The 18,743-nt window shown below is 40.2% G+C and overlaps 1 protein-coding gene and 1 long non-coding RNA gene across 2 annotated transcripts in view; one reads left to right on the top strand and one right to left on the bottom strand.

Moving 5' to 3' along the window:
- Nucleotides 1-2,676: 2,676 nt before the first annotated feature.
- pax5 (paired box 5) overlaps nt 2,677-18,743 on the bottom strand; it is a 50,024-nt gene continuing 33,957 nt past the window's right edge. Inside the window, exons 7-12 of the mRNA XM_020624182.1 lie at nt 17,370-17,539; nt 11,228-11,304; nt 8,801-8,887; nt 8,312-8,319; nt 6,226-6,304; nt 2,677-3,571 (exon numbers count right to left, since the gene is read on the bottom strand). Of these exons, the coding sequence (XP_020479838.1) occupies nt 3,489-3,571; nt 6,226-6,304; nt 8,312-8,319; nt 8,801-8,887; nt 11,228-11,304; nt 17,370-17,539 (504 nt within the window). The 3' untranslated portion in view covers nt 2,677-3,488. The remainder of the gene's footprint in view (nt 3,572-6,225; nt 6,305-8,311; nt 8,320-8,800; nt 8,888-11,227; nt 11,305-17,369; nt 17,540-18,743) is intronic.
- Nucleotides 13,309-18,743, top strand: part of LOC109974145 (uncharacterized) — a 23,245-nt gene continuing 17,810 nt past the window's right edge. The window contains exon 1 of the long non-coding RNA XR_002276931.1: nt 13,309-13,583. This is a non-coding gene — a long non-coding RNA (uncharacterized LOC109974145). The remainder of the gene's footprint in view (nt 13,584-18,743) is intronic.

The raw sequence follows: 18,743 nt of genomic DNA, 5'->3' as shown, positions 1-18,743 counted from the left end.
ATTTCCAGTGTGTATGCTCATTGTTACCCTTGATACAAATTTTGGTTCTGTGAATGAAATGCCCATATGATGGGAGATACAGAACAGTGATGGGTAGTATATGGTGCTTGATTGAGGTTAGGTCCTGCTACTGTTTATGCATTATGGAAATTATCTGATGTTGGTATTGAAATTACTGTTTGTTACTTATTTGCAAAAATTTTTTAAATATATATTCTACAACCTACCCCTGTGTTTGCATGGGCATTTAGGCAAAATTAAATTTTCTTTATGGATTAGCAGGAAGGGACACTGAATTCTCTTTTAGTGACTCCTGGTCAGAGGGAGGTGGGGTTGGAAGGTGGGGTGTTGACATACAAAACTAAAGGCACTGTCCTTGTTTTCAGCTGGTGTGGTTCAGGTTCAATAATGCCTCAGAAAGATCAAGAGAAAAAGACAGAAATAAAGAAAGGCTCCTGCTATGGTCAGTGCTGGCAGCACAGCGGGGAAGCCGTTAGAAAAATCTTCTTTAGAGTTGTATATGTACAACTTTTAAGGTCTACAAGTGTAAAAGGATCCAGTCTATCACTATTTCAAAACCCAGAGACAACAGATCAAGAAACGAACAGCTTTGTTCAGTGTTTATAGGTATATGTTTATATAGCTATATATTATGTCTCACACTGCAGATTTGGTGCCTTCAGTCTGTTAGCTAGTGAAACGACACAGTAGCAATGAAGCGCTACAGTCAGCAACACATACCCAAAACAAACAAAAAACAAAATATAGGCAAACACTTGCAGACAATGGCTAAAACAACACCACACCTCTTAATCCTTTAATTGTAAAGAAAGCTTCATCACTAAAATCTAGTCGTTGTGAATATTTGAAATTGCTACCGATATTGTGACTTCTCGTTCACTGATTACTTTACAAATCTTGTATGGACAGAAGTGAGTACAGCTTTAGGAAGATACTGCCCTGTCACAAGATCAACACTGAGGACTCTCAAACATTTGAGAGGGATAACACACTGATTTCAGATCAGTGCTCAAGGGCAAATCTGCCCTACTCTGTCTGTACTTTGAGTGGGTAAGGCCTCAACCCTGGTGTCATGCATTGTCACAGCGCAGAACTGATGTAGGAGAAACAAACAAGTGAAAAAAGTAAACAAAATAAAACAAAAACAGTTTCACTTTTTTTCCACAAAAGTGATAATTTTATAGGAACAGTTTCAGGATGTCAAACAGCACAAGAACAATCACTCAATAAGCAGAGCAGAAGGGAAAAAAGTAGGCTACTTCATGGTTTTAAAAGTAAGGTAAACTAACACCTCTAAATGATGATTGAATTTCTTTGTGCTTTTGTTATTTAGTCAGCCGATCCACTAGGGGGGGCCATCTTTGGGGAGTTTAAATAGAGAAATAGAAAGAGAGCAAGAGAGAGAGATAAGAGGGATGCCATTGCGTCCTGGCTCTTCCTTTGAATGTTAAGGAGGCAGATTAAAATGGCGTCTTATTAAACGGCACCTGTGTCAACTGATACCAGGCAAGAAACTATAAACAAGAAAATCGCAATCAGATCACATTTATAAACAAGACTTCTTCTCATATTGAAAGTTTTTAAGATTTCATATTTCACTGCATCGTCATCATCATCACTATTCTAGCACAACAGCGTGACACAAATCATTACAGGCATTCACTCTCATCACGGAGTGAAGTGCAGAAAAGCTTTGTAATATATTACTCTGTGTCTCCTCCATTATAAATAGCTCTTGATCATGACTAAATCTTGGCTGGGGAGGTAGGATAGCACCTTTCTGTACAGTAACATTCCCTGGGTGATTTGATTTTGGTCTGATGTGACCATGAATACTTCAACAGTTGACAAGTCAAATTTTAGGCTGCGTAAAAAGCCTGTGCCTTCAAACTACTTTGAATACATGTGTGGATGTGAGATACAGTTTTCCTTATTGGAGAACTGCAAACACAATGGGATCTGGCTACAACAACTGAAATTGACTATTCGCTAAACCCCACCCTTGAACAACTATTAGCTTAGCAATCATATGTAGCAAAAGCAGACCAGAGTTTAGGATTTCTCTACCCATTGAAGGGACATGCATGAAGCTGTAATAAAATTGATACTCTGTACTTAAAGAATGTGAAGGGTGGAGTCATCTAGTCTTTCCAAAACCAGAAACAGAAGGTGTAATAACAGATTAAACTATGCATTTATCTGTTCTAACTTGGGCTGCAAATGTTAGTATAGCTAACTAGCTTATGACCTACAGTAGTAACCGTGTGTCTTCCAAGTACAAAAGCACATCATTAACCATCTACCCTTGTTTTGTGGGGTTATAGGATATGTTAAAAACCTTATTCATGACCCCACTATGTGGTCAGAGTTTAACATAAAGTTTGCAGCTCTGTCTTGCTCCTTATTGGATTAAGGAAAGTTTTTACTCATGCAACCCAATATAGAATTACGTTAACCACACTAGTGCTCATCTGAAAAGCCTTTTGTCTTGTGTTATTAAAAATGAAAACACATTGTTTAAAATTTTGAACAAGTGTATAAGATACATTAGCATAATTAGCTTATAATATACAGCTGATAAAATCTCAGCAGTTAGAAATGAGAATGCGAAGGCAGGGTACACCCTGGACAGGTCGCCAATCCATCGCAGGAAATGAGAATATGTTTTTGTCTATTTTTGTCTGAAGTCAAGGACTCATTGTTACAAAAGTCTGAATTTTTGATGGTAAATCTGTCACAATTGTAAACTGCATAAATGCTGTAATGGAATGGAAAGCTTGACAGGCATATTGACAGTAATTTATAGGGGTAGGGGTTAGTGAACACTTATGAAACTCTGAAAACCCCAATTAAAAATTAAGGTATCCCACTGATTGAGCATTGTGATCCCAGGGGAAAACTGTCTAGAACGATAATGATATGGGTGATTTTGGTCACTCAAATTTATGAAAATTGGATTGTCTTTACTTTACCGTATCATGGCATAGAAAATTGATAAATTGGTTGATGTTGGGTCCTAAAAAGACTGTTTGAAAAAGTGATTTGCGCTTGAATAATTCAATCAAAAAGCATTCCCAAACTGAAAACATTTTACCCAAAAGATCACAATACAGATTGAGTCAATCACTGCTGTACACGTAGTCCACTGACTTCTAGGATTTGTAAATGGTTTCAAAATAAATTAGGGATCCCAAGTCTTGCAATATTATGGAAGGGTCCAAATTTACTTGCTTACAAAATCTTCTGATTGGTCCTACAGCAACATAGTATGCATTTGTCTGTGTTGCAGCCCGGCCATATGTTTGTTGGCCTGTCAAAGAAAATTCAAACTTCACTGACGTCAAAGCTGAAATCTTCTCATAGTACTTCATACGTAAGCAGCCTTGAACCAATGCGGTGCTGGTGCTATCCGTTCCTCCCTCCCTCATTTCCTTCTCCTCATCCTCCTCTTCTCATAGTAGGAGGGGTCAGTGACGATTATAGGCAGAGGCTGTTGCAGTGGCAGCGGGGCCCGCCCCCCGTGATGTTGCACTGTAATAATATGGTGATCCTATGATGAAACACAGATATGTTTTATTCAGTTATCTAAATGAGACTCAGAAAATGTTATATTCAGTAAAAGACGAGTTAAACGTGGATCTTGTCTTTATAGTTGGTATCTGATGGTTGAAATTACATTGTACTGACCAAAGTAATTGCTCTGATCTTGGCATATGGTGACATTGCTACAACAAAGATAACGGTTTAGTGAGATTATTTATACTGGTGGAGTTATTAGAAAATGGTTGCCTGTTGCTGACATATCTAGCAACAGGCAGTTAACATTAGCATTCACTTGGTCTCTGGTCCTTGATGACTGCTTTAGCTCCATTTTGAAGTATCAGGCTCTTTAATGACTATATGCTCCATGTTCTTCACCAGATAGTTGTTAACTTAGTATGTCTGCTATTCAGTGCAAAATCAGCAAAAATGACCAAAACATTAAGGTTGCAGGATATAAAACCAAAACAGTGAGCTGAAAGACACTAAAGTGCTCCGCAGAGCTGAAGAGAAGTGCAGCACAGTTGGGACGTGGTTACTAAACAGTCTCACATACATATTTCAACCATTCTTCATTTAAAACATTGATTAAAGCATCTTTAAACCCCTACTTGGTGCAAAAACTGAAAGTGAGTAAACCAGGAGTGTGGGCATTAATCCCTATTTGCACAGAAAAACTATTTACACAAGTACAGAAAGTGCTTTTTCTTCCAGTTTCGCTAATCCTTTTCATACTTCTGCACCAACAGTAGGCATGGCCAGACGCATTATGTGTTTGGGATGTCCACATGATTCTTGTGGGCCTTGAGGGAATTTCTCGGAATTTGGCACAACTGTCCACGTGGACTCAAGGATGAACCGATTAGATTTTGGGGGTGAGTGACCTCATTTCTGTCCCATTACTCATGAATTTGACTGGTTTATTTATTTTTTACTTCTTTGATTGTCTTGTGCTCTGGTCTTGATTCTTTCCCAACAGAACCTCTGTAGCAATGTTGTCATAGTCACAGATCTCAGCAATTAACTTAGTCAGTGTAATTTTTATTGAACCTAGGAATGACAGTTAAAATGACAAAAAAATAATACCCAAGTTGTAATGAATCAGAATGATCCTTTAACTACTTGGGGTAACTTAAATGCAAGGTAAACGTGGGATGAGCAGCTTCAATTCTTCTGTCAAGATTATATTTTACTTTGAATGTGCGTAGTGAAAGGCAGGGATGAGATGACATGAGCTGATAAATTAATGACAGAAAATGAGTCTCCTTTTCATGTAAAACCAATAAAATGAACTATGTCTGTTTCTTGGCACTCCTCTCTTTTTATTGGCACCATCCTCTCTCTCCCTCCCTCTCTCACACACACACACACACACTCCTATCTTTGTGAGAACACTCCTTGACATAATGCCTTCCCTAACCTAACACTTAACCATCAGAACTAAATGCCTAAGCCTAATTCTAATCGGAACCCTAAACCAAGTCTTAGTTCTCATAAAGCAGTTTCAGAAAATGAGGACTGGCTAAAATGTCCTCACTTTCCAAAAATGTCCTCACTCTGTCGCGAAAAATACTTTTTTTTGGTCCTCACTATGTAGCAAGTACAAGAGCACGCACACACTTACACAGGAGCTAAGTGACAGTCTAAGGTGGCACACGGAGTACAGCTCTACTACTACTGATCCCATGAGTCTATTCTCTCCTCAGGAAAAAGGTCAATTCAATACTGTAACCCTACAGACACATAGAAAGCCACACTCACATACCTTAATACACACAGAGAAAACCTGCCTTTACACACATCTACAAACACACACACACACACTTGTCTCTGTCACATCCATCAATCAGCTCAGCTGTGCGTTGACAGGTTGTGTCTGTCCACAGTCCAGGTAATCTCAGAGGGCTCTTTGGGGAAGTGAGGCATTAAGTCGGTCTGACAAACTATTTAGTCTCACTCAAGACTTCAGATGCTCTCTCCCCCCTTTTGCCTCTTTATTTAACTCCTCTTTCTTTCATTTGTCACCTCTTCTTTCAATTTTCCCTGCCTTTCCTTTGTGTCAGAGTCTATCTCATTTCCCCCATCCATCTTAAACCTTTCAGTGTCTCCTAATATGCATCTTGTTCCCATATTATGTGGCCACTCATCCGTTATCATACTGAAGTTCCTTTGGCTCATATTTGCATAGCGATTGAAGTAGTTCAGTTTCTTTTTTGCTATTGTGTAGTTAACTATGTACTGAATTTTCAAACAATTTTAGGCCATAAAAGGAAAGGAAAGAATATTTTTTATTTTTCAGCATTGACAAAGACATTTTCAGTGCTTGTGAAAAGGCAGATTTAGGTCTCAGGTAATAAACTCAAAAGAGTAGCATTTTGTTTTCTGGCATGTGACTTTTTTGAATTATATTTTGTTATAACTTTGTATCACATGTACATTGACAGTTTGGTTTTTTTGCTAAGTAGTTTGAACTACTTTTTCCAAATAGCTTTAGTTACCAAAAGTAGATTTCTCACTATAGTAGCTTTGCTCCTGTTTAGCTTTTCCCAGTGTGAAATCATTGCTAACTTGCAAAGCTATGCTTTCAAAGTAGCTTCCCCAACACTGTTGATTTGCCTCCTCTGCTTTTATTCCCTTTGTCTCTCTCTATCTTTTTCCACCTACCTTGCATCTGTCCTGCCTGGCTGGTGAAGAGACTGGAGGAGCAGCCCATTTCCGTCCCCAGGAGAGACCCATAATTCTGCTGATTTTTTGAGGGATAAAGGGGAAAGGAGAGGTGAGGAGAGGACAGGGTGGGGGCACTCTACTTGTCAATATAGCACTGACCCCTCTCACCTATTGACCTTTTGACATTTTCATCCCCTCACCATTTCACCTTTAAATGTGACCCCTGGAATGGCTCCCTCGATAATGACACTGATCGTTTGTAGCACAGGGTTACCTTTTCCTCCTAAACACTGATACAGAGGTGTGGAGACAGTGTTGGGATGTTACTTTATGCTTTGTATTTGTTTGTCCTAAGGTTTTGAATTTCTGACTGGTGGTGTTCTTGAGTCACTGGCATTAACAGCTTTAACTCCAGTAGGACACGGACATCCACTATACATACACTAGGGGCTACACCGGGACTTTATGTGGCACATGTGGTCATAATTTACAATTTTCATGCTCCATGTTGTTTACTTGTGTGTCTGTGCTGAAATACAGCACTGCCATGCACCACAGTGGCTGCTCACATTAGGGATCCGGCCTCGGATCCGATTACACTTGACCTTGAAGTCCAGTTCATTTGATCAGTGTGAGCACAAGCATACCGAAATCTTGCTTAATGCCCTAGTCCACTTGAAGAGGGGGTCTCGAGCACAATTCATGGGTGTTTGAGTATGGTCTTCAGGAAACACAACTGTGCTCAAACAAGGAAGTGGGCAGCTAAGTGACATCATAACTAAACTCTGTTGGTTTAAACATTAGTAAACATGGCTGCGAAAGGATCTTTGTGGAGTAACGAAGAAGTAAAATGTTTGTTTGAAATTTGGGTGGGCAACTGGAGGCTACATGCAAAACCCTGAGATTTATTGAAGCATTCATCGGTATTTACATGCGCGTGGAACAGAAACAAATGTTGCACAGTCGATGATGTGAATGGTTGCTGCTTCTTTCTTCTTCTTCTTGCAAACCAACTACAGTAAGTACATACCTAACTGCATCGGATTGTGTACATATGCAAGTGTGCTGGGGCACGGAATGGTGTTACTAATGTGAAAACAGCCTTAGTGGCTAGTTTGTTGACATCCGACCCAGGCCATTCTCTGTGGTGTTTTGTGACTTGCATTGTCAGTAAAAGCTGGTGTTTAACATAGGTTTCAACACTGTGTCTGACTGCATGTGTTTCTGAAATGGTAGGATTTGGGTTAAAGTGCCCGGTGTAAAGCCAAAATTCTGATCTTTTTGTTAAAATATCTAATGAAAATTTTGCAATACTTTTTAATTTTAAAATGTAACTTCATTCAGTTCAACTTTTGTCATGTGTAGTAGCATTACCTTCGTGTTAGTCCCTCTGCATGAACATAAGTCTATTATGTAGAGGTTATGATATCGAACACACACTAGTTATTCATATCCATGTATGAGTCCAACATTATCTGATCATTTGCACAGGAGTGTCTTTCACTCCATGTTAAATAGTCTGAGTATATAGTGAGCTTTATTTTTAAATAAAGGCAGCGGTGGTTGACACTCTGACCGGGTGAAGGGGTATAAAAAGAATAAACATTTTAAACCTCAGCACAACATGAAAACATTTTGTCCATTCACAGCAGAAATTTTGAATTTTTAGATATTTTGGATCCTGGATTCTGCTCTCAGGCCTCACTCCAGGGTGTCTGATAAGACGCAACGTTGTTGCTGTTGTGTCACGTTGGTACTCAGGGTGAATGAGTTCATGGGCTCTAACCTAATACTGCCCACTATTCACTGTTGTCCAACGTGCCACTGTTGGTGGCAGACCGAGACTGAATGAGCAGTAACCTGCCAGACAAATTAAGCAGCACTCTTGTTTCTTGTTTGTGAGAGTTATGGTGGATTAACATGGCTCAGCCCCTTTTATTGTTGCTTGTTGTTGCTCTGAGATTTTCAGTTTATGATATCAAATTTAAATTTGCTGTATTGACATAACCAGGGTTAAATGCAGTCATGCCAAAATGTAAGAAAAAAGACAACGAATGGTTTACACTTTACTACACTACAAAACTTGAACTACTCATCTCTACCACCTGTCAGTGAGTAACTCTAATGTGAAGATTGACATGAGGGTGTTTGCCTGAAACACGAAAAGCAAAAGGTCATTGTTCTCCACAGTAACAATAACATAAGATCCCACAAATCCCAAAATACAATACCAATGAGATGCAGATAAATACCTCCTAATCTTTTCCTTCCTCTCTCTAGTTCTTCGCCATACTTTTCTTCAAATCCATTCATAAACCAAATTGCCAGTATAAAAAAAAAAAAATCCTTCCAGAACCCTTAATATGACTGTGATGTATTGTACTGTAAGATACAATACACAATGAAATGTAATGTAATGAAGTAAATGAACAGTGGAGCATGAAACACACAGCATATTACGAGAGAGGCCGGAACTGGGAAGAGAGGTAAAATGAAATGACATTCTTTGGCACGATTATTGATCCACCTCTGGTAAGCAGAACTGGCTGCGGAGATAGGGGGATTCACCTACCTAATAAACTGGGGTTAGGAAATCTCCATGATTCATTGTATGTGGAATACTGAGGATGAGAATATGGACTTCCAGAAAAATCTCCACCTGAAAAAAACAGGAATAGATCATATTTTGAAATATCAAAGGCAGGAAGGATTGCCCTTAATTAAAAAAAAAAACAAACAAAAAAACAGCAACTTTTCCTTGTACGTTTTTGATTGTTGCTTAATGTTTGTTGGATTTGTTTGGACCTTCTGTTCTCTTTTGTAGCCTGTTTGTTATTTCAGTTATTATTTGTATCACTTTAATAAATAACTTTACTTAACCTTTTTACATGTGGTTACTTATGTTACTTCTCTTTTTGCCAACGAGCCTGGTTGTAACATAAATGGGGGCTTATCTGGGATATGAGCCTGGGACTTCTCACCCCCAAAGTGAGAATCATACACCTAGACACACAATGTGTTGTTTTCAGAGATGATTTTCTACAGAACCATTTGCAAACAAGCTGAGAGTGACTGAACTGCAATGTTCACCGGGACTGCAGTGGTCCTGCCATACAATGGATGATAGCATAGCTTTTCTCCCTCATTTAGTACTTACTGTCTGGGGCCTACTCTTCCTCCTGTCTTCCCCTCACACTCCTCCCTTCTCCCCCTTTTTTTATTTTTCTCTCTCCTCTGGCCCACCTGGCTACAGCCTGCTAGTCACCACTCACATCAAACCAACATTCTTCTCCACTTCTTCTCCTCTTTATTCCCCATCTCTCCTTTGACTTGCTCTCTTTTTTCCACTACTACTTTGCTGTCCTTCTTTTCTCCTGAACCTTCACTCCTCCCAGGGGATCCCTCTCCCATAGCTGACAGTCACAGACCCTGATGCCCCCCCTCCCTCCAACCTCCCCCGACCCATTCCTCCTCTCTGCCTCTCGTTCTGTCGGTTCTGCCTCACTGCTCTCCTACACCCCTTCTGAGTTTCAGCCCCCCTGCTGAAGAGAGAAAGACAGAGACACAGAGAGAGAAGAAGAACAGCAGAAGAGAGTTGCTTGCTTAATGAAGGTATGATATTAGACAGAGCGGACAAAAAGAAGGATAATTTGCCAGAGAAGTGCCAAGATAAAACATGGCAAAGCCAGAGAAGCAAAGTTGAGAGATTATCTCCTCAACTCATTCTAGTCAGTGTGTGGATTCAGGCAGCTTCAAGTACTCACTGAGAAGAATGCCAATGTTAAGACCGTATGTGTGTGCGTGCATGCACTTGGGTGTACACCCCAAGTTTTCTTTCTCACACTACCCTTTGTAAAAGTGTGTCTGCGTGCTTATGTGTGTATGTTTAGCTGCATCTGTCAGGTGGGGTCGGGATGCGGTCTGTATGGCATCCCTGGGTGCAAACATCCTCCCCTTGTCATCACCGTAGTGACGGCAACGTGTCAGGTTGTTTAGGAGACGTGGGGGGTGTGGGGGCGGGAGGAGGGGGAGAGGAGGCTCACGGGTCTCCCTCGTGTAGCTCAGTGTCAAGGTCGCATACACGCACACTGTCAAAAACAAACATGCATGCACGCAAACAATCGCTTGCCGGCACACGCATAAACATACACCAGCCCGAACACACGCACACATTTGCACACAAATATGCTGTCAAACCTGAGGACAGGAAGGAGGTGAGCGCAGGGGGACAGGGTGACAGGGTTACCCATCTTCAGACGTGCTGTTCTTACATGTCCGCTGAGAGAGCGTATGTTTGTGTGTCACATGCTGAATGATTGGGAATACACAGAGGCAAGAAGTTGTAAACAATATTGTTTTGGCTTTGTTTCAGTGTTGTTGAAGCTTTTCTGTTTTTCTGGTTATTTCTCTGCAATGTACTTCACACTGACCAGGACCAGCACTGCAGGAGAAAGGGAGAGAGGGAGTGGGAGAGAGAACAAGAATGGTGGTCCAGGATTGAAATACAAAAGCGGCATTAAAGGCGGAGTGGAAGGGAATGAATGAATTAGTCGTGGGTCACTGGTGATTCTCATTAAAAACAAATTACTAATGTTGAGGAGGGACAGCTGTGCTACTGTGGTTGGTTTCTAATGATACACACAGACGCACAACACAGGCACAGACATACACATACACATATATAGATGTACACAAAAGCACACCCACACCACCCCCTGGGAGCACTGTCAGCCATAGGGTAGAAAGAGGATGTGGCAAAGCTAAGTACACCCCCTAAAGACACAGGGGAAACACTCCGCATACATCCAGTACGGATTCACACTAATAATGTAAGTACAGTAACAGATCTACTGAGAAGACAACGAGAAATGAGAATTACTGTAAAGAGAAGCTGAGTTCAGTAGCAATTTGGTTAAAACTTGAATTTTTAATCATATCAGTGTGTTGCAGTGTGTGTGTGCGTGTGCGTGTGTGTGTGTGTGTGTGTGTGTGTACTCACCAGGTACCATGCCAGTGAGGGAAGGGGTGGAGTAGCTGCCCTGTCCAGTGGGAGGAACATGAGGAGGGTAGTCTGGTCTTCACTAACCAAGCGTAAGGCTGGGACCGCCCAGCCAGCTAAGACACACATACACACACACACACATATACATGCACATATGCTGTCATCACCACCACTGTCACTAATTTGCCATCATCATATTTATACAGTATCTCCTGTTTGCTCTTTGCACATTGCCCTTTGAATTGTTACTGTCCTACAAATATTCTTTGTCTCATGTTGAATATTTGTATCACTTAACCAAACTCAATGAATTTGTGTTTTACATAATAACATTAAGGCTTTAGGTTCCTGACATCCAAATTCTGAGCATGCTATATAGACAAAAAGAGCCCTTCAGGTTTTACCTCCTGTATGACGTTTACTCTAAGGTGTTACTTCAGTGGAATTGCAACAGGTGTACATCAAAGATACAATAGACATGTGATTGTACCATTAGTATATGTTATACTATGATACAATAGCCATAAACATGGAAATATCTGTGACCATGGAGACCACAAAGGCTGGCAATATTCCCAGTTGTTCTAATTGCCAACAAATCCCATCAAAGACCCAAAACCAGCAATGAATTGATTGTACCGAAACAATCAATTCATTGCATTGCAACGACCGCATTATCTACATATCTGAATCCAAAGGCCATGGCCTCCAAAGGTCAGAGGACTATTAAAGCACATTGAGTTACACTGTTGCACTGGCGACATGTTTCTTTAGAATATAACATCTGAGAATAGTGACATTGTTGGTGTCGGCCATCTCATGGGGTTTATTGACAATAGGACAAATATAGAATTATCACCGTGAAAATCCCACACTTTTTGAAGGTTCTTCACTGAAAAACACACATCAGAGCAATTCAGAATGACCCTCTTTGTTTCTTTTCCATCCACTGGCATGTATTAATTTACCAACCCCCCCACCTCCCCCTCTTTCCTCTTGTCTGTCACTTGGTGGATACGATATATAACTGCATTAGACTACATGACAGTGTGTCAGCCCAAATCATTTCTTTATGTTTGCGCGCAGTAGACACTGGGAGTGCGTGAACAGGGAGCCCTCCATTTATCATCCTCATACACACACGCCCTCTTCCTCTGCCCTGCACACACACATTTATCATCATCATAAACAGCTCAGATGCCATCAATCCCATTCACTTCCCCTCCACTTAACCACCACTAACTAAATGAGAGGAGGAGGAGGAGGAGAGGGGAGAGACAAATGGAGAAGAGAACATAAAAGACAAGGAGAAGGAATGGTGTGAAACAAAACTGAGAGAACAGTAAAGGAACAGTAAGTAGAGGAAGCACATAACAGCAGTGGTGGACAATGTAGTTCAACATAAGGCCATAATAATACTATACCATAGTAATACTCCATTACAAGTACAAGTTTAACATTCAAAATTGTATTTACATGAAGTTACTTAAGTATTATTAGCTAAATTCACTCAACTATTAAACATAAAAGTATTCATTATGTTGCCATGTTTTATCCTGTATGCTAGTTGTAGGATATAATGCTTGTTTTATTATTTATTTATTTTAACAGATGAATTAATATTTAAGTTGAATTCTGACATTATAGTCGATCAAGATGGAGCCAATTTCAGTTCTAGGTGCAACCTATGATGTGCTTCCTTCTCCCCAAAAAACTGAATAGATGGATAGGAAAGGACCCTACATGTTCCTTGTGTTCAGGTGTAGTCCGGCTCAGGGACAATACACTTGGAGACATAATCAAGCGTTGAAATGTTTAGCAGCAGCTACTGAAAATAGGCACTTAGAGGTAAACACAAAGGAGGAGTAGAAGAAACGAGGGGATTTTGTGTTTATGAGGGTGAAAAAGGCAGGAAGTAAGTCATTCTGAACAGGCAGGATGCAAGCCAGCTAAAGGCAGGGGGGAGATTGGCAAATGAAAGTAGATTTAGGAAATCAGCTCATAGTTCCTGAGGAGATAGTCAGCAGTAACCTAAGACCAGACTTTGTGTTAGAGGCACAGCAGACTGTGTATTTTGTGGAGCTTATAGTTCCCTGGGAAGGTGCTGTAGATACAGCTTATGAGGGGAAGAAACTGAAATATACAGAATTAGCCAACAGAGGCAGCGGAGAGTGGCTGGAATGTTAAAGTCTGTCCCATGGAGGTTGGTTGTATGGAATTTGTAGCCAAACCAGCTGCTAGGTGAGTTAGGTATAAACATGTGGAGCCTAAGACAGACACTCAGGAACCTGGCTGATCAATGTCCAGTAAGTGGCTCTGAAGCAGAAGAAAGGTGTGTGAATGGGGTAAAAAGGTAAGTGCTTTGAACAAATTGTAAACTGCAACATACAGTATGTGTAGATTATACATACTAGGCTAAAGTGAACTAGCATAGAAGGGCAGGCTTAATAAAGATGTTTGATACATGCACCAAGCTTGGGGCCATGAGCAAACTAACATGAGGATATATTAGATGTTTGACTGGTTTGTTAGAGCGAATAGTAACACAGAGTGCAGCACAAAAGGAAGAAGACGCTTGGCTAGTGTTAGGTTATTTCCTATATTAGATATTCAGAGATTTGTTGTCTAGAAATGTTAGTGGAGACAGATTGACTAGCTCAGGCTGTTAACTGTGCTTGCAGTGCAGACTGCAGGCACGTCAAGGTTACAGGAAAAGAGCTGTTAGGGTCAACTGTAATGCTAGTCTTAATATTTGTCTTAATGTGTAAGGTTATGTCCAATTGTTTTAGATACACACCACGAAAACAACAGTCACGCACCTTGACTTTTCCTCATGTTTTGGCTAACGTTAGAGTCAACTGCAAAGCTGGCTTATCAGGTGACGTCACGGTTTTGACGCCCCTTGTAGCATGGGCTAGCCCAAGAAATTATTAAGATTATATAGGCTTTTTGGTCCAGGGTTCTTGAGCCTTTCTGCTGCCTGCGCGCAGGTAGAGGGTGAGAGAAAGGTCTGGACGTGTAATGTGAATTTTACCTGTGATCCTCTGAATAAACCAGCACAGTTATTTTTTATAAAATCTAAAGCAGTCTACTTCGTCTCATTGAGAGTTCCTGGTTTAAAAGAACCGGAAGAAGCTTCAGAGAAATACTAGCTTATACTAGTTATCTGGTGAGGTATCTGAATTGTTTGGTAACTGTTAGCCTGAATTTGCCAATACAGTATAGAACTTGTATTGGTGTTGGTGATAATTTGGCTATTGACTCACTGGGGTCATTAGTAGGGTATTCTTCTTTTGTTTGACAATTTTGGTTGAACAGTGGACAGTGTCAGTGGTTGGACAACTGAGCAGTCTCAGAGGTGACTGCCATTACAGGCCAGTTGAGCCAGCCTCTGCTTAACCTGAGCAAACACAATGCAGATGCTGTGTCAATCCACATATCAGCTCTTTGCTTGGGTGATGCGAGGATTCGGGGGTGCTTGGTGTTAAGGGTAGGTTAGGTCTGGAAAATGATGCTGTTTATTGTCTCTTAAGATTTATGATGCCATGGTCTTACACCCCCCTTCTTTGGGGCCAAATAATGGGTAAGCATCATTTAACTTGTATACTGAGCTCCTATATGAATGCTGTCCCATTCTTTTTCACATTTAATTGTGTATTATTGACTGCTAACTACTTGATAAACTGTTTTGTGTGTAACATCTTAAGCTGTCAAGTATAAATAGAAAATATAGTTGGCAAATGCATAAAGTAGGATCAGATGATAGCTGGGAATGGGATAGCTGCCTAGATATATATATAGATAGATATATATATAGATAGATATAGATAGATAGTATATATGTATATAAAAGGAAAGAAACAAATCACAGGCATATGCTGCAATAGTATGGTGGATATGTCAAAAAACAACTGTCCAGTTGGAGCAGAGTATGTAATTTTGATGCTCATCAAAACACCCCCAGAAGGACAAATTCGCTGAAGGTCAGATACAGCCAGCTAGTTTGAATTTGTATGTGTGAATGTACCGTTAGAGCCATGCTGATTGCACAGCCAAAACTCAAATTTAAGGGACCTTATAAAAAACCTTGTTTATGTTATGCAGAAAAAAATGACTATTACCCAAGTTATTCAAAAATTCCAAACCCAAAAATCTAGTGTTAGTTGAACTTTAATAGAAAAAAATAAATGAAAAAAATAATCAATGGTAACAGAAGTGGGAATAGAAATTGAGTTAATATGAGGAAGGAAATTAAGCATAAAAACAAATTGTGTGGTTACAAATCAACTGAGGCTCCAAACATCTCACATTTCTGTCCTTTTCACTTAATAGCTGCTTCCTTCCCTCCTGCCTTGTTTCTCTCTCACAGATCCCTTGTATTCTCCAGCTTCCTCTGTCCCTCTCCGCCTCCTCTCTCCTGTCTCAGTGTAGTAAAGTTTTTCTTGGTGCTTGACGCGACAGCAAGGCATTAGTGCAGACGGGCTACTCATCCGCTCAGGGTCAGTGCACAGGGCAAGGAAGAGAGCGTGTAAGAGAGGAGAGATGGACTCTCTACAGCCCAACTTAGAGGGGGCAGACAGGGCCAGATCCTCTGAGGTGTGTCTTCGTAATTGTGTGTTTTCCTGTCTCTGCACACAGTGTATTTGTGCATATGTATGCCAGTTGTGTTGCTGTATCTGTTCTCCACAGCTTTGCGGTAGAGGTCAACATACAAGTCTCCTCTGTGCTCACTTGCAGCTACAGATGAACATGCATCCTCTGCCTCTCTTTCTCCCTTACTGTCTCTCTACTGAACTCTTCCATATCAAACAGTGATCAGAGCAACACATGTCAAGCCTGGAGGGACTGAGTGTGTACAGTGTGTCCCTTTATGCGTTTGCACTCAACTGGGTGAACTTCAGGTGAGAACCAAAATGCCCTATAGATTTGGAGGGGCCTCAGAAAGGAAAATCAAGTGTGTAAATGTTGCTCTTCAGTGAGTGTCCAGAGTATCAGCACTTCAAGGATGCAATAGCTTTGCGTCAAACACACAGACGGCTGATCCCCTAGAGGGAGCTCTATTCTGAGGGAAAAGACAGGGAAGGAAAGGAATGCATAATATTCTGAAAAGTGTGTGAATAATAATGTGTGTGTTTGCATGCATAAGCAGAAATGGAAATTTTATCTCTCTCTCTCTCTCTCTCTCTCTATTTCTCTATTCCTGTCTCTTTCTCAGTGTGAGCAGGTAGAATTCCTCAGTGGATTCAGAGGGGAAAAAAGAGCCCATTCCCAGATATCCCAAATTCCCACCTCTATGATTCCCCTTATTACAGATGGGAACACTGAAGCCTTGTCCAAGTGCTCCCTGTTCTACTCTTAATTAGCCACTGCATCTCCCAGTGCCCCTTAAATGGAGATTTAGAAAGAGACAAAGCTCTCACCTTTCCGCTAAGCCTTCACTTGTCTTTTCCTGCTCTCCTCTGGGCTTCTCACCTCTCCTGAGATCCAAAGCACTGAACTCTTTAAACAGGTTAGATCATCTCACGTAACTTCCTTCACTACAGAGGTGGCTCTTACAGAGCCTCATGGCTTGGGATTTATTATAGAAATAGTATAAATCTTGGTATTTAATTATACCTGTATGAAATAATCATTATGTGAGCCAAAGCTATCAAATACTTTTTTTCATCATGGTTCTCAATGGTAAGAATAAAATGATCATCTTTACCTTTAGTTGTTTCTAAGTTCAACAACTTAACTTTCACTTATTATTAAGTTGATGAACTCTGAGAATGTCCTGGAAAAATATGATATGACTTCCTATTCTTACATTGAATATAATGTAGTTGCACTTTGCATAAAATTGATGCCACAAATTAAAAGAATGAACAGTAAAATTATTCTATTATACAGAGTAGTAAATGCACATCCCAGTATCATATCAGGTGTGGGAGTACAAAGGCAAAAACATATTAGCCCTCACTAAATAGATGCTTCCAAGAAAGTTTTATTGAATTTAGCAACATTCGGTTACTTAATGTTGGTGACATAGCTGAACTTAATAAATCTTTTTGGGAGCATCTCTTAGATTTATGTGCACCCTTTTGGTTGGTACAGCTATAAGTGGTTGACAATCAGGATCCCAAAAAGTCTATTTCACAGCACATGTGCAGCTATACATTGAATGTCTGTCTTACCTGGAACTAGTGAATAGGACTGTGGACCAGAAACACTGGCTCCTAATTCCGCCCCTGTACCAGGATTGGCCAGACTGTTCTTCATCTCATCCAGTCCGCCTGCTAGTGAGGCCATGGCCGAATAATCTGATGTCTGGGCAGAGACGAGATGTGGAGAACGAGCTTTAGCATATCAGAAACACAAAGAGCAAATCATGCCATTTTTTTGATATAGCATGAATATACAGTAGTGTTGGATGTTGTAATCAATCTATTTGCTATATCCTGCAACATTTTGGACATGCTGCTCTTTCCTAAGGGCAGAGAGCAAAAGAGAGAGCTTAGTATAAACACACACACATACACAGAAATACACCTACAGCTGAGAGTTTATTGATCTGTTTACAAAGACAGGGATTTACTGTACAACCAAGCCCAACAGTGTATAACCACAGGATCAGCTCGCTCTTTCTCTTCATCTCTCTCACCCTCAAAAACGCTCACACACACACACACACACACACACACACACACACACACATACTGTATACAGTATATACACACAGACACACTGGCATCGCACAGACCGTGGTTAACACAAAGCCTCTTGTCTCCCCAGGCGCCATAACAATAAGAACTGTGATCATCTCAGCACACCTACACACAGACTCACAATGCCCTTAACACACACACAGTCAACAGGATTTTTAAACCCTATAGTGAAGACAAGGCGATATCTTGACGTTGTCTAGTGAATCTCAGTGCAAACTAGTGAAAATCTTTCTCAAAAAGTAAAAATTTGATGTTGAAGTCTAACTTAAAAATCTTAAATAAATAAAGGTAACTACTGTTTTAATTTATTGAATATAACAATTTTAACTTCATGAATATTTGTTTTGCTGAAGGCATACTGTGTCCCTTAGAACAATCCGGTGATTTCTTGATCAACAGTCGAAAGAGACTTTGATCAAATTAATGGTAGTCCAGATAAACACATAAAAAGAAGTTCGTTTTAATCATTTAATTTTAATTTATAGCCAAATGTACAAATGTACATTAGGACAAGTTACCGAAAATGGTGGCTACTTAATTAAAAATAGTTTAATATAAGCATGTAATTTTAAAATGGTCACCTTTTTCCTTCCTTCCACCTTTATTTACGACCATTAACACAAGCCTTCTGTTTTTACCTGGTCCACACATAAGGATAAAACTCATGAAATGGTTAGATTGTTCATGCAAGAATTGTATAAATAATCTATTATTCATAACCGAGATGATAACCTTTGGATCAGCTTTGACAATACACAACATGCTTTTTTAGGAGGCTTCTATAGTCATCAACTGGGTTAATCACA

Source organism: Monopterus albus, unplaced genomic scaffold (assembly GCF_001952655.1).
Source record: "Monopterus albus unplaced genomic scaffold, M_albus_1.0 scaffold322.1, whole genome shotgun sequence".
NCBI lineage: Eukaryota > Metazoa > Chordata > Actinopteri > Synbranchiformes > Synbranchidae > Monopterus > Monopterus albus.
This window is presented reverse-complemented; position numbering and strand designations above follow the sequence as displayed.